Below are 22,293 nucleotides of genomic sequence, written 5' to 3'. Positions count from 1 at the left end.
CACACTCACTGAAATTATCCTCATCCATTACGTTTGTAATGCACACATTGCTTTGCCTGCATTGAGTCTTCTGTGAAGATATACTCTCCAACTTGAGCTTCCTAATGAAAATTTCTTCCTTTTTTTTTTTAAATCCAGTCTCTTCCCCAATAATTACTTCTATGACACACCTTTGTCAAAGCCAGATGAATGAAGCATGTTCCTTTCATTTATTCACTCTTTCTTAATCAGTGCTCACCAGCCTGTCCAGCAGACAATACACATGTTACACAGAAGAAGATAAGATTTCACTGCATTGTCCCCGGGGATGTAATGACCTGCTTTGTCCAATTACTCAGAAGGTGGCTTTCAACTCAGATTGAGGCCATGAGGTCAAAAGTCGGGTTTCAAGTTTCACTCTGGCAGATCGAAGTGGTTCTCCAGGGGATGCTTGTGTGTGCTCGTGTGTGCGCGCACTCCTGTGTCTCGTTTTATAAACTTCTGATTGTTCGTTCGCATTTCCCTACCATCGAAACAGCAAAGTAACGAGAGCTTCTTCAGTTCGATAGTCTAGAAGGGAAAAGAAGGTAGAAGTCCATAGTTGCCCATTTCTGTTTTTGCCTGTTGTTTTGCTGGCTGGAGGTTATTCTGCACTTTCTTTTGACATTTATGAATCAGCCATTTTCAGCGTGAGCTCACACGTACATGGCGGTATGTGCTGAGGTGTTTTCGCATGTCACAGGGGGTTAGAAGAGTGTAGGTATGAGGAAGTCAAAGAGTGTCTTTCAAAGGCATTTCTAAATGTTTGGTCCCTTTGCCCTGCAGGCTTTTTTTTTTTTTTTTTGGTGCTATTTTTAATATATGCCCCTCTCTGAGGAACTTCCTTGGATTTCATTGCCCTCTTTTGAAGGCTCCTGTTACCATGGTTACTTCACCCCCGTGTAAAATACATGATGGTAGTGAGTACAACCTTAAGTGGGAGCACACATTTCAGTAGTCATGGTTACAACAACCTCTAAAGGATGAATTATGTAACTGGTGTTGTGTTTCAGAAAAGATAGTCACTAGCTGGCAGAAAAAGGGGCAACTCGTGGCTAAAGATATTTTTACTCCTCTTTGGAGAAATTCTTAAGTTGATAACCACGGCATGATGCATGTGAACACCTTTTTTATTTTCTAATGATTGCCAAAGTAGTGTATGTATTTCTGCTGCTGAATACAGATAACTGCAGAGCAACATTTCAGCTGTTTAGTGAGAATTATCCTGGAAGATAATTACTCTTTCTCCTCGTTCTCTCAGAGTAACAAAGGCCTATTTTTGTCACGTCTCATCATTTTCTTTATATCACTGCACATAAAGCTAATTTGGGGATGTTATCATGTCTGTCTGAAATATTATGCAGCTGCTTTGCTGCAACCTGTGTGTGTGTGTGTGTGTGTGTGTGTGTGTGTGTGTGTGTGTGTGTGTGTGTGTGTGTGTGTGTGTGTGTGTGTGTGTGTGTGTTTGGCAGTGAGTAAATATGTACATTGACACGCATGGATGAACTCACCTCCCTACCACACCCAGTAGCCTCAATGTCTCCCAGGACATTACCGTCAACAGGCGTGATTCGATGACACAGGAAGCAGCAGCAGGTTTTTATTTGCAGTTCAGGCAGGAAGGAAATGAAAAAATAAAAGTTTTAAGGCAGATCACCCAATAAAAATTTTAAGAGACCTATTATGTTCATTTTCAGCTTCACGTTTTTATTACTGAAATCTTCTAGAGTATTTGTGCATGATCTACAGTCCACACAACATTTTAGCTCCTGCCTCTTTAATGCACTTAATGTTTGCTTTTTTCTGATTGGAGGCTCCTCTCCTGTCTTCTGTTTTGTTTGGGCTTTTGAGCATTGTCACCTCCATTTGTCAGTATAGGTTCTGAAAACAAGCTGGAAACATACTGAATAATATAGCTGGTTCATAATTAGCAAAGTTAACTTTTGAAAGCCACCTTTAAAAATTAAGACTAAGCGCAAACATCCACACAAAGAAAGGACGCTTGGTAAAATGATGGGTGGTTGGGAGGTCTGTGTCTGAGGTGATGATATAGGGAAATCACATTCAAGAATATGGGGTTAAAAACCAAATTTTTAGAGGAGCCTGAAGCCTGCTTTTCAGAAGCGCTGGTCTTCTTATTTGTAAGAGTTTCCACTATTATAGCAGTATCTAAAAAAATATCTGATTGCAGCTGACTGCACTCTGCTGGACAGAGATTGCTGGTGTTGTACCTGGAATCGGTTGGTACTACTGGTCCAGTTTTAGACACCTTTGGTGGTGTCTCCCATCAGAACTTGGGGACGTCTAGTCCATATGTTGCACAGATGTTGCTGTACACTATCCCAGCCACTTGGTTGTGCCTCCTCGTGTATGCAGTCCCAGCTTGCATCTTATATCCTACTGCTCCCATGGTTCTGGGTCATTTGACCCAGCATTTCTTGTTTCTTATATTTTGGTATTCTTCTGTATTATGATTTATGTTCTTATTCTTTTGTCATCCCGTTTTGGTTATTATCATATTCTATGTTTCAGTTTATTCTGGTTTAGGGTTTAGTTCTTAGGTTTTGTTCTGGTGCCCTCGTATTTCCTGTAGGTTTAGTTCAGTGTCAAGTCTGCGTCTTTGTGTAGTTGTTTCTTGTTTCCTGTTTTATTGTGAAGCTCCATGTCTCATGTGAGTGTATTCAGTTTTGCTTCCCTTGTCTCGTCTCGTCAATTACTTCCAGTTGTGTTCCCCACCTGTGTGTAATCTCTCTGTGTTCTTCTGTGTGTATTTAAGTCGTGTCTACTCGTGTACTAGTCCCTGGTCTGTTTGTGTTTCATCCGTGTGTTCTCCCTGTTATCTACCGCCATGTGCCTCTGCTCACCCACCTTCGTGTTCGTGTTTTATTTTTACAATAAACACCCTTCGCACCTCCACGAGTGCCTGCGCTTGGATCCTCCTTTACTTTCTCCACACGGCTGATCCCATTCGCCGTGACAACTACTATGTGCTACCACAGCCTCTATGGATCTGTGGCGTGGGGCCTGTTCTTGTTCTGTCATGATCAAAGTCTCTGTGCTGTCCTTTTAGATGGCTTTTTCCAGCCACTGGTAGGATTTCTTGATATCAGCCACTTCTGCTATCTGTCAGTGGTCATCCTTGACAGTTCCTCTTCCTGTTTCTTAGGAATGACCAATCTTCAGCTGCCCAAGCACCTCATCTCCGGGTACCATGTTCCTGATATATTCATGAATGCTCTGTGTTTCATCATGGATTGTGGTTCTGACAATCACTAATCCTCGCCCTTCCTCATAGAGCCTTTGGGTGCTGGACCTCAGTTGGAGATCTCTGTCATTGTGAGTTTTGGTGTCCTATCAGTGGCATCTGTCTTCCTTTGTGGTCAATTTACCATTCTAGCTGGGTATCTGATGACCTGTAGGGCATGTGTATTGATGTCTTCCTCATTCCTACCATTTCGATGGCTTCTCAACACCTTTTTCTGGAGGTATTTGTTTGTGGCTAACCTTTGTGCATCTTTAACATGGTTTTCATCGGCCTTTGCGATACTCATGCATTTGTAGCTTATCCTGTATATCTCCTATTCTACCTTCTGGGAGCTCCAGTCCTTTAGTCTGGATCACCTTCCCTCACTTTGCAACCATTCGGCCACACTTATGAGTCTGAATGACATCCTGATGTCCTCACTGTAGATCCTGGTGAGGTGAATCAGTGAGTCGATGTCTCGTTCACTCCTGGCATATAGCTCTATGTCATCCATCTATATAGAGGTGGATGATGATCACTCCAGTCGTGAATCTTAGTGCGCTTAATGATGGGCTGGCTTAGGGGGACCAATCATGGGCAGGACAGCAGCAGGGACAATGTATCATCTTGGTATGTGCAGTTCCCTTCAAGTTGGCCTCCAGCGTTGTCTTCCACATTCCCATTGAGTTCCTGATGAATGTTATTAGTGCACTTTTAGCCTTGTACAGTGGCCAGCAGTTCAGTATCCATGAGTGGAGCATAGAGCCGCAGGCTTTCTTGTAGTCAATCCAGACCAGCAACACCCATGTCTGGAACACCACAAACACAACACTAGCGGACCTGAGTAGCCTGGGAGGATGTAAAGGAGTAAATGACTAACTGCACAAAGCAAGTGCTAATGGTAATTTGTTTAAGTATCATGTTTCTGAATGAAAAAACTGTTGTCCAATATACTGGCGTATCGCATCACCAAATATCAGTATTAGTCTTATAAATCCTATGTTGCTCAGGCTCTAATCACCTGAAATGCAAAAGAATCCGACCCTTTTGTTTTTATTAGATATGTTTAAAATTTATAACCAATTAATGGCATCTCTCTTATGATAAACGAGTAGAACAAATTTTTACATTACTAAAAATGGTATCTTATTTTCTATAAATGTTTTGTCTGGTATATGTTTTATGCAAACTTTGTGTTTTCACTGAGTATTCAATGATAAATGCACACGTTAGAGCAATGTAGTGAATTATGCTTTGTTTTCTTGTTGATAAATTAGGCTATCAAGCTGAAGAGAGGGAAGGGCTTGACAGATGTTTTCTGCATGTCGAGCTGGATAACTCCCAGTTTGGATCCATACATTATAATGGCATTTTTTGGGAAGGGGGGCTGTCTGTTTTTTGTTAATCGTTTATTGCTTTTCTTGTGTCTGCTCGAGCACCGAACAACTAATTGTGTGTCTCATGTTTGAAAGACGGGAACATTTTTACAGTACCTGTTCATTTATTATCCAGCACACTTTCCACTGGTTGCTTTTAGAGGTTTGTTTGACTCTACCTGAATCTCTCTACTTGAGCTTTATTCATCAAGTAAAAAAAACTTTCAGTACCTCAATATACTAGAGTAGACAGAGGAGTGAATATGTTCTCATGCATAATCTATGCAAGTGTGCATTGATTAAAACTTTTTTTAATCAATGCACACAACGATCAGGCATAACATTATGACTGCTGACAGGTAAAGTAAATAACACTGATTATCTCTTCATCATAGAACTTGTTAGCGGCTGCGATATATAAAGGAGCAAATAAACAAACTTTGTATCCTTAAAGTTTAAAAGCAGTATAAAGTATAAAAGCATAAGGAGCAAGTCTGACAAACTGTGATGGCTAGACTGCTGGGTCAGAGCATCTCCAAAGCTGCAGCTCTTGTAGAGTGTTGCCAGTCTGCTGTGGTCAGTATCTATCAAACGTGGTCCAAGAAGGAACAGTGGTGAACTAGCAACAGGGTCATGGGCAGCCAAGGCTCACTGATGCACATGGGGAGGGAAGGCTGACCCGTGTGGTCTGATCCAACAGATGAGCTATTGTAGCTCAAATTGCTAAAAAAGTTCATGTTAGTTCTGATAGAAAGGCACCAGAATACTGAGTGCATTACAGTTTTTTGTGTATGGTATGGGCTGCATAGCCGCAGAACAGTCAGAGTGCCCATGCTGACTCCTGTCTACCACCGAAAGCACCAACAATGGCCATGTGAACATCAGATCTCGACCACAGTACAGTGGAAAAAGGTGGCCTGGTCTAATGAATCACGTTTTCTTTTACATCATGTGCATGTGCATCACTTACCTGGTGAACACCTAGCACCAGAATGCACTATGGGAAGAAAGCAAGCTGGTAGAGGCAGTGTGATGGACAAGATAGTGTGGGAATCGCATATCATCATAACATTATTTCAAAATAATACTATAACATGGTGGTTGTTGGGTTTTTTCATGTCTTAAATAAAACATGACATGAAAAATACATGCAAGAAATACATTTTCCCTTCTCACTGAAACATTTATTAAGGACTGATTATCCATTTATTAATGCCAAATAGGCTATTTACACATACTTAATAGATATATTGTTCAAAGTTTGTTATAGACACATATTATGTCAAAGCTGAAGCAAGCTAAAATATAAAAGTATGGAATATGAATAGCATGTAAGGGTTGAGAAACATGGAAGATTAATTAAGTTATACATTTGTGAATTGATTACATAGAATGAAAATGTCTTTTCAACAAAACTTTTATTAGTTAGTTAACATTAATGTTATAAGCCCTCAGACATATGAAGGGACTAATATAAAATCAGTGCTTTTGGGAAATGGTGATATTGTTTAAAAAGTGTCCCACAAAGTTAAGAGTGGAACAAACACTGTTTTTGATCACAACAATAAAGGGATAGCCAGCATTCAAAGATTCAAAGGATAGGAATTTAAAGATGTGGACCAAGACCAGGAAAGACAAAAGAGAATTACTGAATCATGGTCAAAACATTTTGTGATTTTATTTACTTTTGATTTTTGTCCAAACCCAGATTGTATTTCGTGTCTTTACTATAATCAAGAGCAGAGAACTTGCTTTAATCCACCTTTGTGCTTTCAAGCATATGTTTTCAGTGGGGACCGGTTTGAAAACTGTGGTTATTGGCACAGTCAAAGTAATTCTAAATGTCTGCTGCCAACACTAAAATCTCAGCATCCCACTTAGTACCTAAAAATGTTAAAATGTTTGTTTCTATATTCCAGGTAGGTTGTACTGTTGAGTTATTTTCCTCTTATTTTTTTTTAAATGAAACTCTTAAGAAGGATTTATTTTAAATGTGTTTTCAGTGGTAGCTCAGTTTCATGGATAAGACATTCCTCACTTTAAACTATAGGGCACATAATATATGCTTGTCAGCTGGTCTCTACCCAAAGAGTCTATAAATGCTTATTTGTAGGAAGGGTTGGCAAAGTGACAGCCCAATGAGCCCTACTAAATCACTATCAAACACACAAGACAGAGGCCACATGAACCTTAAACAATGAACCTTACATAAACACAGCTGGGCATTTTCTCCATTATTTCCCTACAAGATCTCCTTTTTATTTTGCTGTGAATATTTGTCGAGAAATGACCAAAGCCATGTAATGTGCATTCAGTCCTTTAACACAATGTATATATACAGAGATCAGGCATCACGTTATAACCCCCTTTCTAATATTATATTGTCCACCTTTCTGCTGATAAAACAGCCCTGACCTCTTGAGGCATGGACTCCACCAAACCCCTCAAACTGTGCTGTGGTATCTCACACCAAGATTTTAACAACAGTTAAACTTTAAGTCCTGTAAGTTGCGAGGTGGGGCCCCTTGTTTGCCCACATCATCCCACAGATGCTAGATTGGAGTGAATTCATGTCAACATTTAAAACTCGTTGTGCTCCACAAACCATTCATGAATCATTTTTGCTATGTTTGCCTGTTTGCACTGCGGGAGGAGGCCATAATACCTGCAGGAAACCCGTGCCGGCACATGGAAAACATACAAAGTATAAGTATCAGTGTTGGGTTACTTTGAAAAAGTAATTAATTATAGTTAGTAGTTACTTCTTCAAAAAAGTAACTGAGTTAGTAACTGAGTTACAAGATTCTAAAAGTAATTAATTACTTGAAAAGTAACTATTGCGTTACTTTAAAAAAACATTTAACCCTCTGGGGTCCAGGGTATAATTGGCCATTTTTCACTACTTTTGATTTTCCCTCCACATTACATCTTTAAAAAGTATTTACTTTGCCTTGTTTGGTATCATCCTTTTGGCCGTCATGGTGCATTTTTCCACCAAAACGAACGGGCTGTTTTTTGTTTTGTTTTTTAAATTTTTGTTCATAAGCAGAGAGTGCTTGCTAGCGCTGTCCTTAGACAGTAAACATGAAACTATTCAGGAAGAAACACGCGTATATATATTGTTTATCATGACTATGACATGGCCTATCAGCACAGTTTAAAAACTGGTATATATCACCTTGTTGCTTTGTCATCTTAAAGTCATGTGATTGGCTTACCACGACTACTTTATTTCTCTGAATACGGGACAATTCCGTTTTTTACGGGACAGTTGGCAACTATACTAACTCACCTTATGAATAAGTTCACTATCAGTAACATCATAGCACCCACCCAGCTGTATAGAAACTCCATCATGCTAGCTAGTACACAGTACGAGTTATTGTAACTGACTGTAAAAAGTTAGCACAAATAATAAACCACACCTAACCTTGGTTTATATCTGACCCATATAGACTGTAGGTCATAACTTCCTACCTGAAGTTCAGTTCACCTGACACTCGGACCGGAGGCCGCCTCGGGTCTCTCCTCCTCCTGCCTCCCCTTTCTCTCATCCACCTGCTGGCCTCTGTGGAAGCTCCACCATAGCCACCACCAAACAACTGAGTTATTTTTACACATCGGCCAGCATCTGGCCAATCCACCATCTTTCATTGTTTATACCGTTACAAAAAACAAAACAAAACAAAAAAAACACCCATCGGCCCATAAAAACAAAAAATCACCATCAGCCCACCGGGCAAATGCCCGGTATGCCCGATGGCCGGTCCAGCTCTGCTTGTTAGTAACGGTAACAGCGTTGTAACGATAGAAATAGTAATTAGTTAGATTACTCGTTACTGAAAAAAAGTAACGCCATTACTTGTAACGCCGTTATTCCCATCACTGATAAGTATGATCAGTCGGGCCCCTTAGGCCCACCCACAATTCCATGTTAGGCTCCTAGGCAATGGCACTAACTACTCCACCACCACAGCACAATTACAAGTCTTGTGTCTGTGTCAAGGTACCCTCTGTCCTCTCTATGAACTCTGTTAACGATGTGACCCATTTATTCTCACTGTTTGGTCCTTCAAAGCTCAGCAGGTACCTGGCTCTGCGGGAACTTGTTCAAATATGGTAGGTCTCGTGAGAATGTCAGGTTTTCCATTTAACTCATCTCTTTGCTTTGTAAAAAAAATTGTGTGTTAAGTTGTGCTTTGTGAGCTGATCAGCTGCTGTACAAACTTTAGATGTATTAGTGGTGAAATATTAACAATGTGTAAAACACAGACCACACACTGTGCCGGTGAGAGTCACATCAGTGGCAGAGCGAGACATCCAGGTGTTATGTAATTATTTAAGGTGGGACATGGTTCCCTAACGTATTAAGGGTCGATATTAAAAGGTTCAATTGAGTATTTTTAGCTTAACCTGCAGGGATCACATGCATGTGAGACTAATCTGCATTTGACAGACCTGTGGAACATAAACCATTACAGTTTGAATTGAGGCTGTGGTGCATCGTTGGCTCTATGACCTGCAAATCACAGGAAATAAACGCGGAGTGACGAATCCATTCTTTTCTCTTCCACACCATATCCTTTTCTTTTTTTACCTCTTCTTGTTCAGCATCGTTCTACTTCTGCTTGTCTCTTTGCTGTGTAACCCCTGTCTATCTCTCACCCCTCTTTCTCCAGCCTCCTTCTATTTTGCTTTCCTGTGTTACACGTCAGTTTGCTTCCTCTGTCTGCTTTTTAGCGTGTCTGACTCTCCTCGCCAATTCTGTTCTGCTTTGTTTCAGAGCTTTTATCCCATCTCCCCTTCTCTGAGCTAAAGCTTAATGTGTGTCTAACTGTGTCTCACATTCATTCGTTCATTGTCTCAATAAAAATAAATCATCTCCTTTGCTTTTACTCTAATTTATCTCATCTCGTGGATCATCTTTCCCTTCTTTTAATCTAACTTGCGCTGTTACCTTTGTATTTAGTATCTCACCTGCTCACTCGCTCGCTATTTCTGTCTGTCTGACTGTCACTCTCGCTATTTTTTGTTTTTCTCGCTGCATCATCTTATTAGTGTTATTTGTCACTATGCCTAGACTGGTATCACATGTTTGTATTTTTCTGTATCCCAAATAGTTACATAATGAAAAAGCTGGGAAGAATTTTTTAGCAGCATCGTTAAAAGCAGCATTTGTTTCTAAAAATAGTTCAAAGTGTCTAAAGTGACAGGTGGTGTCTGACAAAGTTTTGCACTGGTGTATGTTTATCTTGGAGCGTTTTTAATTTATATATATATATTAATAGTCAACCACTGCAAGAAATTGGCCATGACTGCTTTAATGTCTTTTTGATGCAATTTTATTACAACCTATGCTACCTGAGCAACTTAAATACAAAAAAGTATCTGGATCACTGTAATATGTTCAGTTCAGTTCAATTCAGAGGTATTTATGTGGCGCAACATCACAACAACAGCTGCCTCGAGGTTCTTTATACTGCAAGGTAAAAACCCTACGGTATTCAGGAGGAAACCACAACAATAAAACGATTCCCTGTGAGCAAGCACTGTGCTGTGGTGAGAAGAAAAAATTCTTACTTTCACCAGGAGGAAACCTCCGGCAGAACCAGTCTCAGGGAGGAGCAGCCATCTGCTGCAATCAGTTGGGGGTTAGGGGAAAGAGAAAAGGGAAAAAAGAGAGCACAGGGAGACATGACCAATCCCAAAATAGGGGAGAGAGGAGAAACAATTAAATTGATTTTTTTTTTAAAAAGGAAACAGTTATTAATATACCAGTGTGAGAGTCTGTTGCTGCACGTGGTTGACTGTTTTCACTTGTCAGTTATCAGACATTGTGTTAGGTACACCTGTTTCACTGCAGATTGATGCAAACATTTTCTCAGCCAATCACAACTCAGTGCATTTAGGACTTTGACTTTGAGTGTTGCATGGCTGTTGGTGCCAGATTGGGGTTTGCCCACACAACCATCTCAGAAAAACACAAAATAAAAAAAAATGGTAAATGGCCTGCATTTGTATAGCGCTTTTCTAGTCCCTAAGGACCCCAAAGCGCTTTACACTACATTCAGTCATTCACCCATTCACACACACATTCACACACTGGCGATGGCAAGCTACATTGTAGCCACAGCTGCCCTGGGGCGCACTGACAGAGTGAGCAGCTGTTCTCTGGGTGATGACAGCGCTCTGCTGCAACATTCAGATGGCAGTGACAGAATTTGGAATAAATAACATGAAAGCATGGATCCTGGTTTGTATCAAAGGTTAGGGCTGATGGTGGTGATGTAATGGTGTGGGAGATATTTTCTTGGCACACTTTGGACCCCTTAGTACAAACTGAGCACAGATCGAATGGCGGTCCAGCTGACTATTGCTGCTGACTGTGTCCATCCCCTTATGACCACAGTGTATCCATCTTCTAAAGGCTGCTTCCATCAAGAAAACATACCATTCAAAAAGCTCAAAGCTGAGGTCTCCTCCATAGTCACTGGATCACAGCGCAATTATTCACATTATTGATCTGCAGCCATCAAATCTGCAACATCTGTGTGATGCTATCATGTCAACATGGACCAAAATCTCTGAGGGCTGTTTGCAGCACCTTGTTGAATCTGTGCAATGAAGAATTCATGCAGCTGTGAATGTAAAAAGGAGTCCAAAACAGTAGCAGCCAGGTGTTACTAAAGTGTCCACTGATATTTGTCGTTATTTACAGGGACAGTGTAATTTTCCATCCAGTAGTTGCTGCAAACATATTATTGCCTAATGTCACTGTATGCTGGCAGGAAGATTGACGTTATTTGAAACGAATGTAATGGGAAAAGGACCCACGAGACAGAATTACAATTCAAAGATCCAAATCTTTAATCTATGCAAGCAGACTGCCACATGAGGTGGGCAAAAAAAACCCAAAAACTAGTTCAAAAGGTCACTTAAAGGGAAAGATTAGGAAAAACGCACAAGGAAATACCTGGAAAATCTGAAGTGGAACAGCAAGGAAACAAGAGTAATTGGGTAATGTAAGCCAGGAAATTTACCTTACCTTACTTTGGTTTATTAGGATCTTGAGGCCACAAATCTTTACATTTTCATGGTGTAATAATGAAACACACACATGCAAACCAACTTATAACACAAACCGTGACTCAAATCAGGGTAAGCCCTTTAAATTAGACAGTTTTTTCAATCCAGTTTTATTGGTTTCTTGTGTTATCTGTATTGACAGTGAATTCTCTCCCTTTATAGGCCATTATAAAACTGTTCTTTTCATTGCATTGGTTCTTGCTGTAGGTAATGATAATTGACTTCCTGTGGCCTGTCTGGTAGGATATTGGTTCTTAGCTACACTTAAATACAAATTTTCAAAACAAATAATTAATATTTGGCCCGAGGATGTAAACTACATGTATTGAGGATAAACTTAGGAACACTGGAAACAAGCTATATGTGTAAAAATCACTGTGCTTGTTTCTGTTTTAACAGAACTCCAGGTAACAAACCAGGCAGCAGCCCCAGAGGTCAGACTCCAGACGAGACCGGACGCCGCCACGGGCAGGGCCACGAAGCCAACTCTTCTGTTTCTGACTTGGCCAACTCGGTCACCAGTGACATGCTCATGGTAACATACACGAGTACTAATAGCTCAGATCTGTAGTCTGCTTTCTGCATTGATGATTTCAACTATATTTAGAGAGGAAGAACTGCTTTTGGCAAAGCCTCTGAATCAGAATAAATGAGATGGCAGAGAGACTTCACTGGTACTTTCAGATCATCTTTCATAATCTAAGATGAAAGGTGCATGCAAATCTGGAGATAAGAAAGTGGAAGACGAGCCAAAGGAGTAGATGAAAATAGTGTAAAATGTTCAAAACTTTCACCCGTTTGTGATTAATCACCATTACAAAGAACACTGTTTTAAAAGCTCAAATTAATACATTTAGCAGTACTGTTTATGTTTATCGCCTGTGCTGCCCAGTTTTCTAACTTATAGCAGCTAATCGTCTTCTTTGAGGCGGTTTGCAGCTTGACAGTTTATCTTACCTTTGAAAACAGCAGTTGACAGTTGAGTTAAAATGATCCACTTTCACTGACTGTGCTGAATTAAATGTCAGCGATAAAGTACAATCCCAGCTTCTTTTCTTTCTTTCTTTTTAAGCATCGTGGCCCTATTTTTGTATTTTGACAATCATTGCTATCAGTAATAATAACACCTAACCTGTCAAAGTCATTTCTGAAAAAACACAAAAATGTATCGTGCCAGTGGGGTGTCTGTTTGCAGCCAATCTAAAATGAAAATATATTTTAGAGGTAGTAGATTTTCTCAGAAACCTTCAATTTTCCCCACCAGATAACCTTTTTGCTTGCTTACCTGCTTTCTAGATCACAGTGGTTTATTTGATAAGTGCAATGATTTTCTTTGATATTTCACTATATGAGAAATAATTGGCAAGGCTTCAAAGATAAGATCAAAGTTGCAATGCAGATTTATTTATCATGAGCTACGTGTCACTTACTGTATATAATGCAGTCTTTTGGTTCAAAGACGGAGAAAGCCTACGCGCTTCAGTTCAATTGAGGAGGAAAGCTGCTTGAGAAGTCTTTCATCACTCAGGAAAGTGCTTTCTCCTTCACCCTCAGCGCACCTACCTGTAGAGCGTTACAGTTAGCTGCGGCTATACAGTAAGTCAGCTAACTGAAACATAAAGCAATCATTACCCTGAAGTGAGACGCCGGGAGGGGCGGCAACGTGCACCTGATTCAGAGAGGTTCGGTAATTAGCTGTGAGAGAACATGCAGTGCTGCTGTGGGTGCTGTGAAAATATGGCAGATCGGTATGAGCACTGTGTAATTATGTGGGTTTCATGGGGTGTCTGAGGAATTCACAGTGGCAGTGCCTAATGATAATACTCATTCTGGGCACTTTTGCCAAAGCCATCTATATATTACACAACCCTCCTTTCATGCTGAAAATACCAATCCTGCACTTTTGAGCCACTTGTGGTGCTATATGAAAAGACATAGTCATATATACAGACAGTACTGAGAGGAGGGACCGAGTGAAATGTTATTGGACGTCACAGTATATATGCATCCAACCCACTCAAGCATCTCAGGTGATAGGGGTTTGGGGGAGATTGCATGGGGGTCCTGTCAGCATCAGGTTCTTATCAGTACGTACTCTGACACGGCTTTCATTTTGTGTGGTGCTCACAGAGTGGTGGAAAGTGTGGTGTGAAAAGTGTCTTTGCCTATTATCACACATCCACACATTATAGGGAGGCTTATATGTGCTTTATTTGTTTAAAGGATAAGGCTAGTGATATTCTACCGTTTGTTGCCACTGTCAAGGAATCTAATGGAAGGATCCCGAGCACCCGAGGGTTAGTCCATTCATTTTTGAATCGCAGTTACAAAGGAAAGGAAAGGGTTGTAACATTTTGACAATAATAGCTCAGAATTATAGACAAATAATATCTGATGAAACAACATAAAAGTGTGCTTTATGTTGTTCTTGAACACTTGCAGTCAAGAATTGCTAAAAGTGCTCATGAGCTCTCCAAAAACTACTTGGAATCAGCCGTTCTAAGAGATCGGGAGATCCGACTGGAAGTGTCGCTTGTAGAGGTGAAGTCTGGTTGCTTTTTTTCAAGACTGACATGTGTGACCCTTTCCTAGATCACAACAACTTTGACTCACAGGACAGAAGAAGCATTGTGCATTGTAGAGATGCACAAAGGTGGCTAGAAAAAAAAAAGTTAAATGCTTTTTTATGAGTGTTCATCGAGGTGCAAAAGGACAATTTGATTCAAAGTGGAGGTATGTAGGGCTGCTGTGCTCCCAAGAGTGGCTGGCCTGCAAAGATCACACAACGAACTCAACACGAAGCCCTGAAAGAAGTGAAAAAGAACAGAAGTCAGACAGCAAAAGTGGGACATCTGCACAGATCTCTGCAGCTCCCTCAAATCTGACTTTTTTTTATCCACTGTGAGAAAAATGCTGCATAACAATGAGGAAAGGACAAGAAGAAGAAAAGAGCATGTTGTAAGTTTGGAATTAGGCCTGGCCTCTTGGCAATCCATGGGGAAACAATGAATTTAAAGTTGTGTGAAGAAGTTTTGAACTGTAGTATCAGGGCAAAAGTCAATTACTTTAAGCTTTGGAGAGATTTACTGATGGAATAAGACACTGACGAAGAGCACACAAGTAAATTAAGAATCAGAATCGCTGAAAAAGAACAAAATTCATGCTTTGAGATAGCCGAGTCAGAGTCCTGACCTTAACCCAACTGAGATGCTGTGGCATGACCTAAAGAGTCCACTCAAGTCATCTCAGAATTACTGATGAACTCAAACCAGTTATGTAGTGAGGAGCAGTCCTGAATTCCTCCTTAATACTGTGCTGGTCTCATAAGCAGTTCGAGGAAACATCTGACAGGAGTCACTGCTGATAAAGGAATGCAGTCAGAGGGATTATTACCTATGCATAATTAGAACATAAAATGTAAAACTGTTTATTTTTTTTCTTTTATATATTGGGGTTTAGATGAAGATCTGTCCTTGTTTTTGTAGAAGTGCTGAAAGCCTAAGTTACTTTTTTCCCCAAAGGGTTAGCACGCTTTTTCTTCCAACTGTGCATTTAACGACATGACTTCCAAAAAACAGATGTGCTCTGCGGTTTTTAGCAAATGTTACTCAAGCAAGAGTAAATGATACATTTATGTGTGGTGTGTGTGAGTGTGTCTATATAATATGATATAATCTATATATAGGCAGCACGGTGGCACGGTGGTTAGCACTGTTGCCGCACAGCAAGAAGGTCCTGAGTTCAATTCCAACATCAGGCCGGGGTCTTTCTGTGTGGAGTTTGCATGTTCTCCCCGTGTTTGCATGGGTTCCCTCCGGGTACTCCGGCTTCCTCCCACCGTCCAAAGACATGCAGCTTGTGGGGATAGGTTAATTGGATAATCCAAATTGTCACTAGGTATGAATGTGAGTGCGAATGGTTGTCTGTCCCTGTGTGTTGGCCCTGCGACAGACTGGTGACCTGTCCAGGGTGTACCCCGCCTCTCGCCCTATGACAGCTGGGATAGGCTCCAGCGCCCCCCGCGACCCTGAAAAGGATAAGCGGAAGCGAATGGATGGATGGATGGATGGATAGAGATTTTCCTTGTTTGAGGCGACCAAATACTTATTTTCCACCCTGATTTACGAATAAATTCTTTACAAATCCTACCATGTGGATTCATGGATTTTTTTTTCACATTCTGTCTCTCACAGTTGAAGTGTACCTCTGGTGCAAATTACTGACCTCTGTCATCATTTTAGGTGGGGGAACTTGCACAATCGGTGGCTGACTAAATACTTTTTTGCCCCACTGTATATATCTGGCCATGTTTGCCTCTGTTGCACGTGGATCGCTGTGGTTTTTAGAAAAAGAAATTAGGAAGGCAAATTTAAAAACTGGATAAGAAGGGAGGGGGGGACTCTAAGAAAACGAGAGTATCCAAATGCAGAAAATTGGGAATAGCAATTTAGGCCATCTGTTGGCTGGAGGACTGCATAATGAAAAGTGAACATATTCAGCATAGAGAATGAGGCTGGGCAGCACCACCAGGATTGTGTGGGAAAATACAGAATTGGATATTATGTTTCTGCCCCTTGAATAATGCCTCCAGCTCTTCCCCCATCAGATAGCACTTTTTAAACTGGATTCTCTCCCTCCCTTCAGGCCATGTCACCATCAGTCAGAGGATGTGTCTGTCAATAGATAATCTGCTTTTCCAAACAGCCATGCAACCAGCTCTGCCCTTTTCTTATGGGGGACGCTAGCCATGCAACATAACATCATGCTAGTTTGCCACTTACAAGCTGTGGTATTTATGGTGAAGTTCAGAATTGGTGCCCCCCGTGGTGTGGAGTTCAAGTCACTTGTTTAGTGTTCGCTCCTCTTTAAGTGTTCAGACTGTGTGACCATGCTGTGAATATTGCAGAGCTTGACCCTTGATTTAGATCATAGCAGTGCAGCTCCCGCGGTGCTACACTTTTATACCTATCCAGCCCCAGTTCATTAGGAAAAAAACATAAAGTAATGCGGTCTAATGTAACAGTCTTATATTCAAAATAACCCCCTCATTATCACGTCAGTATTCTTTGTTATAGGGACTTATTATAATCCTTTATGTACTTAAATCTGAGCAGTATGCTTAGATTTTAAACACTTTATTATCAACACTGACAGCAGCATTGCCACATGGCTATTACAGATCTATAATCTAAAAAAAAACCCAGCTTTTTAACTTTAGAGAAGTGCTATAAAATCATTCACAGATGGTTTCTTTTTCCACACAGGCATACAAACTCACATAGCAACTATGGCAGAGTCACCATACAAGTCTGTTATTGTGGCTGGGCTAATGATCAAACCGCCACCTCTACTACCTGTGCAACACCACCCCAAATGACATATGTACAACATACTGCACAGTGGGTGGAAGTTGTTTATAGAAAGTAGTCTATCTACTCACAATTTGGACACACCAGTTCAGCAGCACGGAAAATGACATTATCTGCATTAACACATATTATTCTTTAACTGGAATCTTATCTCCTTGGAAACAAAATTCAGTTTATATCCATTCAATTATTGTTTTTAGCCAATTTGTTGTTTTTGGTTTTTGTTTAAGCAGGAAGTACCGTAAAAAAATCTCTTTTGCAAGATTGTGCTGGTTCTCTTCCTCTGATTCCTTCTGGAATCTTTCTTATAATTGTCATATTTCCACCCTTGGCAACAAGAACTACAATCATTTGCGATACCTTTCACAACTTTCACCCCGCAGAGGAATTTTTGCCCACTCTTCTTTGCAGAATTGTTTTAATTCAGCCACATTGGACATTTTTAAGCATGAACAGGCTGTTTAAGGTCATGCCAAAACCTTCATTTCAATTTTTTGTGCCATTCAACGGTGATCTCACCGGTCCAGTTGTCCATGTCCTGAAGCAGCAAAGCAGCCCTAGACCATCACACTACCAACACCATGTTTAATTGTTGGTATGGTGTTCTTTTTATGATACTTAAGAGATGTTAGTTTCACACCAGAGCTAACAGGACTCAAACCATCCATAAAATTCAACTTTTGTCTCATCAGTCCAAGGAATATTCCCAAAAGTCTTGGGGATCATCAAGATGTTTTCTGGCAAATTTGATGTTGGTGTTGGTGTTGGTGTGGTTCAAACTTGGTGTTCTTCTTGGTCAGCAGTGGTTTTCTCCTTGGAACTCTCCCATGGATGCCGTTTTTGCCCAGTCTCTTTCTCATTGTTGAATCAAGAACTCTGACCTTAACTGAGGTGAGTGAGGCCTGCAGTTCAGATGTTGTTTGGATTCTTTTGTGGCCTCCTGGATGAGTCGTCAGTGCGCTCTTGGGGTAATTTTGGTAGGCCTGGACTCCTGGGAACATTCACCACCACCCCATGTTTTCTCCATTCTTGTTGATAATGGCTCTCACTATGGTTCACTGGGGTCTCAAAGCCTTAGAAATGGCCTTGTAACCCTTTCCAGAGTCATAGATGTCAGTGAACTTTTTCACATCTTTTAGCCTACTTCACTTTGTCAGATGGACTCTATTCAAGTGATTCTTTGGTCAAACAGGTCTGGCAGTAAGCAGGCCTGGGTGTGGCTAGGGGAATAGAAATCAGCATTTCAAGAAAGTGTATTTATTTATTCATTATTTATTTAATAAATGAATATGATTAAAGACTTTTCCCAGTGCTGTAAATCCTCCAATAAGATAACAGAGTTGAATAAAAATAAATAATGCCCTGCTTATCTCCTCTTGTTCTGTCAGCTGTCACCAGGTTCAGAGGAAGAAGAACATGAGGGTCCAGTGTGTGAAAAGCTGGGTCGTATTCAGTTCAGTGTTGGATACAGTTTTCAAGACTCCACCCTCACTGTGAAAATTCTCAAAGGCCAGGATTTGCCAGCTAAGGACTTTTCTGGCACCTCTGACCCATTTGTCAAACTATACCTGCTGCCAGACAAGAAGCACAAACTGGAGACAAAAGTGAAGAGGAAGAATCTAAACCCCCACTGGAACGAGACCTTCCTTTTCGAAGGTGTGATCAGGAAGCCTTTCCTTAAACACATTCACAGCATATGCAGGCAGTCATTTCTGTCTGGATCACTGTAACATATTAAGACTATCGTGTGTGAATCTCTTTCTCAGGGTTCCCCTATGAGAAGGTGGTTCAGAGGACCCTGTACCTCCAGGTTCTTGACTACGATCGCTTCAGCAGGAACGACCCAATAGGAGAGGTGTCCATTCCACTCAACAAGCTGGACCTAGCCAACATGCAGACTTTCTGGAAGGAGCTGAAACCATGTAGCGATGGCAGTGTGAGTAAGAAGGAAAGAGGCTGAGTAGAGGAAAAGAAGATAGACAGGAAGGGAGGGGGCAAGATGAAGAGAAAGAGAAGATGGGACAGAATGTAGCGGGTGATGTCATTCCTGGCTGCCGTGATGCTCCCATGGGAGATGTAGCAGCATGCTAGAGGGAGAAGGGATAGGGAATATGGAGAGGCTGACAGGTAGATGAAGGAAACACAGGCAAGCAAAGGAAACATAGGATGAGTGACAGAATGGAGAGCAATGCAATGAGGCAATTAAAAATGAACAGTTTGTTATTGTTTTTGTTATTGTCTATGGTTTTTTCCAGGGAAGTCGAGGGGATCTGTTGGTGTCTCTGTGTTACAACCCCACAGCCAACACCATCACTGTAAGCATCATCAAAGCCCGCAACCTCAAAGCCATGGACATTGGAGGCACTTCTGGTATAGATACTCCCTCATCTTCCTTTCTTCAATACATTTTTACATTCCAACAACAGAAAATGAGAAAATAGCGTGTTTATATTTCATTTTTGGTTTTTTGTTGTTGTTTTTTTGTTCTCATTAAATCCCCAATTCTGGTAATTCATGAATGCTATATTGCTTCATAACCGGCACATTTCCCTCTCCTCAGACCCCTACGTAAAAGTGTGGTTGATGCACAAGGACAAGCGTGTGGAGAAGAAGAAGACGGTGGTAATGAAGCGCTGTCTGAACCCTGTTTTCAACGAGTCCTTCCCCTTTGACGTGCCTGCCCACGTGCTGAGGGAGACCACCATAATTATCACCGTCATGGACAAGGACAGACTCAGCCGCAATGATGTCATTGGGAAGGTATCTCCTTCCCACTTCTCTTCTTCGCCTCTTCCTCTCTTCTTCTTCTTCCTCCTCTTTTTTTCTCTCTTCCTCTGTGTTTTTCTGACTGTCTGTCAGACCATCAGCAGATGATCAGTGAGCCAGTCTCTACTGACCCCTGCTGGAACATGCAGTTCATTCCCCTGTGCTGTAAATGAACTCATATGCAGCAAACAACAAGCAGCTAATTTTAAGTGTGAAAGTAAAAGTGTGCTTTATTTAGACTTAATACTACAACATTTAGGAATGGCACAGAGGCAGATGGAGATACACACAGTCAGCAAACTGCACATTTACTGTTTTGGCTAAATGCAGATGGTGAGTTTAAACCTTTCCAGCTTTAACCGGAATATCCCCTGAATTTCTTTGTTGAATTAGCTGATCAACTCTGAGAAAAATTAATGTATTTCTGTTACAACGTGATTAAACATTTTAAACTTCTTATCTGCATCTTTTAGTTTCCTATAATTTTTCGTAGTTTTAATGCTTTCTGGGGAAAAAAATCTAATAAATTGCAGCTTCTTTTAGACACAAAGACATGTAGATGTACTTTACTTTAAACGGCAAATATGAACCCAGTACTGTGCAAAGGTCTTAAGCCACCCCTCATTTCTTTATATTTTGCAACCAAGGAATCTTGGAGTTTCTTGTGACTTTTTAAAGTGGTCTTAAAGAACAGTTCTCCAGGGTTTCTGTAGATCTTTCAAATGTTGTTTTTGGACATTGGCTGCTTTTTCCACACATTTTCAGTCCTGCCCTTCACACACACACACAAGCAGGCAAATAACTTGAGGGGATTAACCAGTGCTGTGTCTACACATGACAGAAAATTTAACAAAGAACCAACTATAAATTTGTATCCTTTTTTGTTACTAGCTGCCTGTCGCAAAAACATACATAATATGTTCCCATTTCTTTAGTTGAATCTACAAAAATGCCAAAAGTAACACAATTTGACAGTATAATATTGCATCTTTTGACCAACAAGGTAATTCCAAAAGAGCTATTTGCTGTACGCTTGCCATATCGCAGCATGGTGTTGAGTGTGTCCTCAAAAAAATATGAGAAAACTGGTCAAACGGCCAACATCCAAAAAAAAGAGCTTTGAATGTCCTTCAACAAGCCTGGAGAACTATTGCTGAAGACTACTTAAAGGAATTACAAGAAAGCTGCCTAAAAGAGTTCAGGCTGTGTTGAAGAATAAAAGTGGTCACACCAAATATTGATTTTCAAGCCCGTTGTACAAACTCTGTTTTTACTTTACATGCTGTATTTTCGTGTATATTTACACCTGCTTCAATAAATCACTGCACCTATTTCTCATTTTCCAAGCAAAATATAAAAATTTGAGGGTTGGCTCAAGGAGTTTTGCAGACCATTGTTTATGTATTCCTTTGTACTGCTGCCTGTAGACAAAGTCACATTGGGTGCTCTGACTGAACAAGTCTGTGTTACGCTTGCTCAACAATTAATATGAATTAATTCACTGGACATGCAATTTAACAGTTTCTGCTTCGGTTGTAATTACTACCAAATTAGATTGTTCTTTTCTCGAAACTTGTGGGATTTGTCAGGATTTTAATATCCCATAAAACCACAGTTTCTTTTATCCCATAACTGCTTCAGATATCAGACTTAACAGTAACCAAAATAACTCCTTTTTTTCCCTGTGCAGAGTGAATGATTTGCTTGTTTTTAAAACCAAACACCAGCTTTTCTATAAATAAACATACGGTATATGTATTAGGAGAATAAAAATGGAATACACCAAAGCTTAAATCAAATCTTTGTTTCATCAGGCACTTAAAAAAAATCTATACGCTGTGTACAGCAGGGAAGAGCATTTACTTTATAAGGCTTTCATACACATCTACAATATTTACAGGTACTATATGTATTCCCATTCTAACCACATATATTATTTTCTTTCACGCCGCAGTTGCCTATTATTAGAATAGCTTCGTAGAATAGAGAACAATGAAAAAGTGAACAATTTTTCATGTGGAATCCAGGAGTTTCTTGCTACATTAGAATCGCTTGCAGACGAGTCTGTGTTTGATCCTATTAGTAACAGCATTAGCCTTTCTCTGAGTTTTTCACTGGGTGAAATCTCTTGCTCTAATGGCTTTTTTTCTGCTCTGGATTTGAGTTAAATTCCAATTAGAGCAGCAGGCTTAGTGGTGAAAGGGCTACACTTAAGAGTCACAGTTTTTTTCTCTTAATACTCTGCTGTTTTATTGGGAGCATTCTTTACAAATAACATCTATCTCTGTGTGGCTGTATAGAAGTTACAGTGACTGTCTCTTCCTCACAGATTTATCTTTCATGGAAGAGTGGCCCTGCAGAGGTAAAACACTGGAAAGACATGATGGGTCATCCTCGCACTGCCGTGGCCCAGTGGCATGCTCTTAAGGCCTGA

At 40.5% G+C, this 22,293-nt stretch overlaps 1 protein-coding gene across 1 annotated transcript in view; it reads left to right on the top strand.

Annotated features, from left to right (window-relative positions):
- syt7b (synaptotagmin VIIb) overlaps positions 1 to 22,293 on the top strand; it is a 79,372-nt gene extending 57,079 nt beyond the window's left edge. The window contains exons 8-13 of the mRNA XM_085355403.1: positions 12,124 to 12,259; positions 18,482 to 18,749; positions 18,860 to 19,029; positions 19,349 to 19,463; positions 19,654 to 19,853; positions 22,189 to 22,293. Of these exons, the coding sequence (XP_085211529.1) occupies positions 12,124 to 12,259; positions 18,482 to 18,749; positions 18,860 to 19,029; positions 19,349 to 19,463; positions 19,654 to 19,853; positions 22,189 to 22,293 (994 nt within the window). The remainder of the gene's footprint in view (positions 1 to 12,123; positions 12,260 to 18,481; positions 18,750 to 18,859; positions 19,030 to 19,348; positions 19,464 to 19,653; positions 19,854 to 22,188) is intronic.

Source organism: Diplotaxodon limnothrissa, linkage group LG1, assembly GCF_057381915.1.
Source record: "Diplotaxodon limnothrissa isolate DT_005_m linkage group LG1, D_limnothrissa_male_GT1.1, whole genome shotgun sequence".
NCBI classification, from domain to species: domain Eukaryota; kingdom Metazoa; phylum Chordata; class Actinopteri; order Cichliformes; family Cichlidae; genus Diplotaxodon; species Diplotaxodon limnothrissa.
Note: the sequence above shows the minus strand (reverse complement) of the source record. Positions and strands in the feature narration are given on the sequence as shown.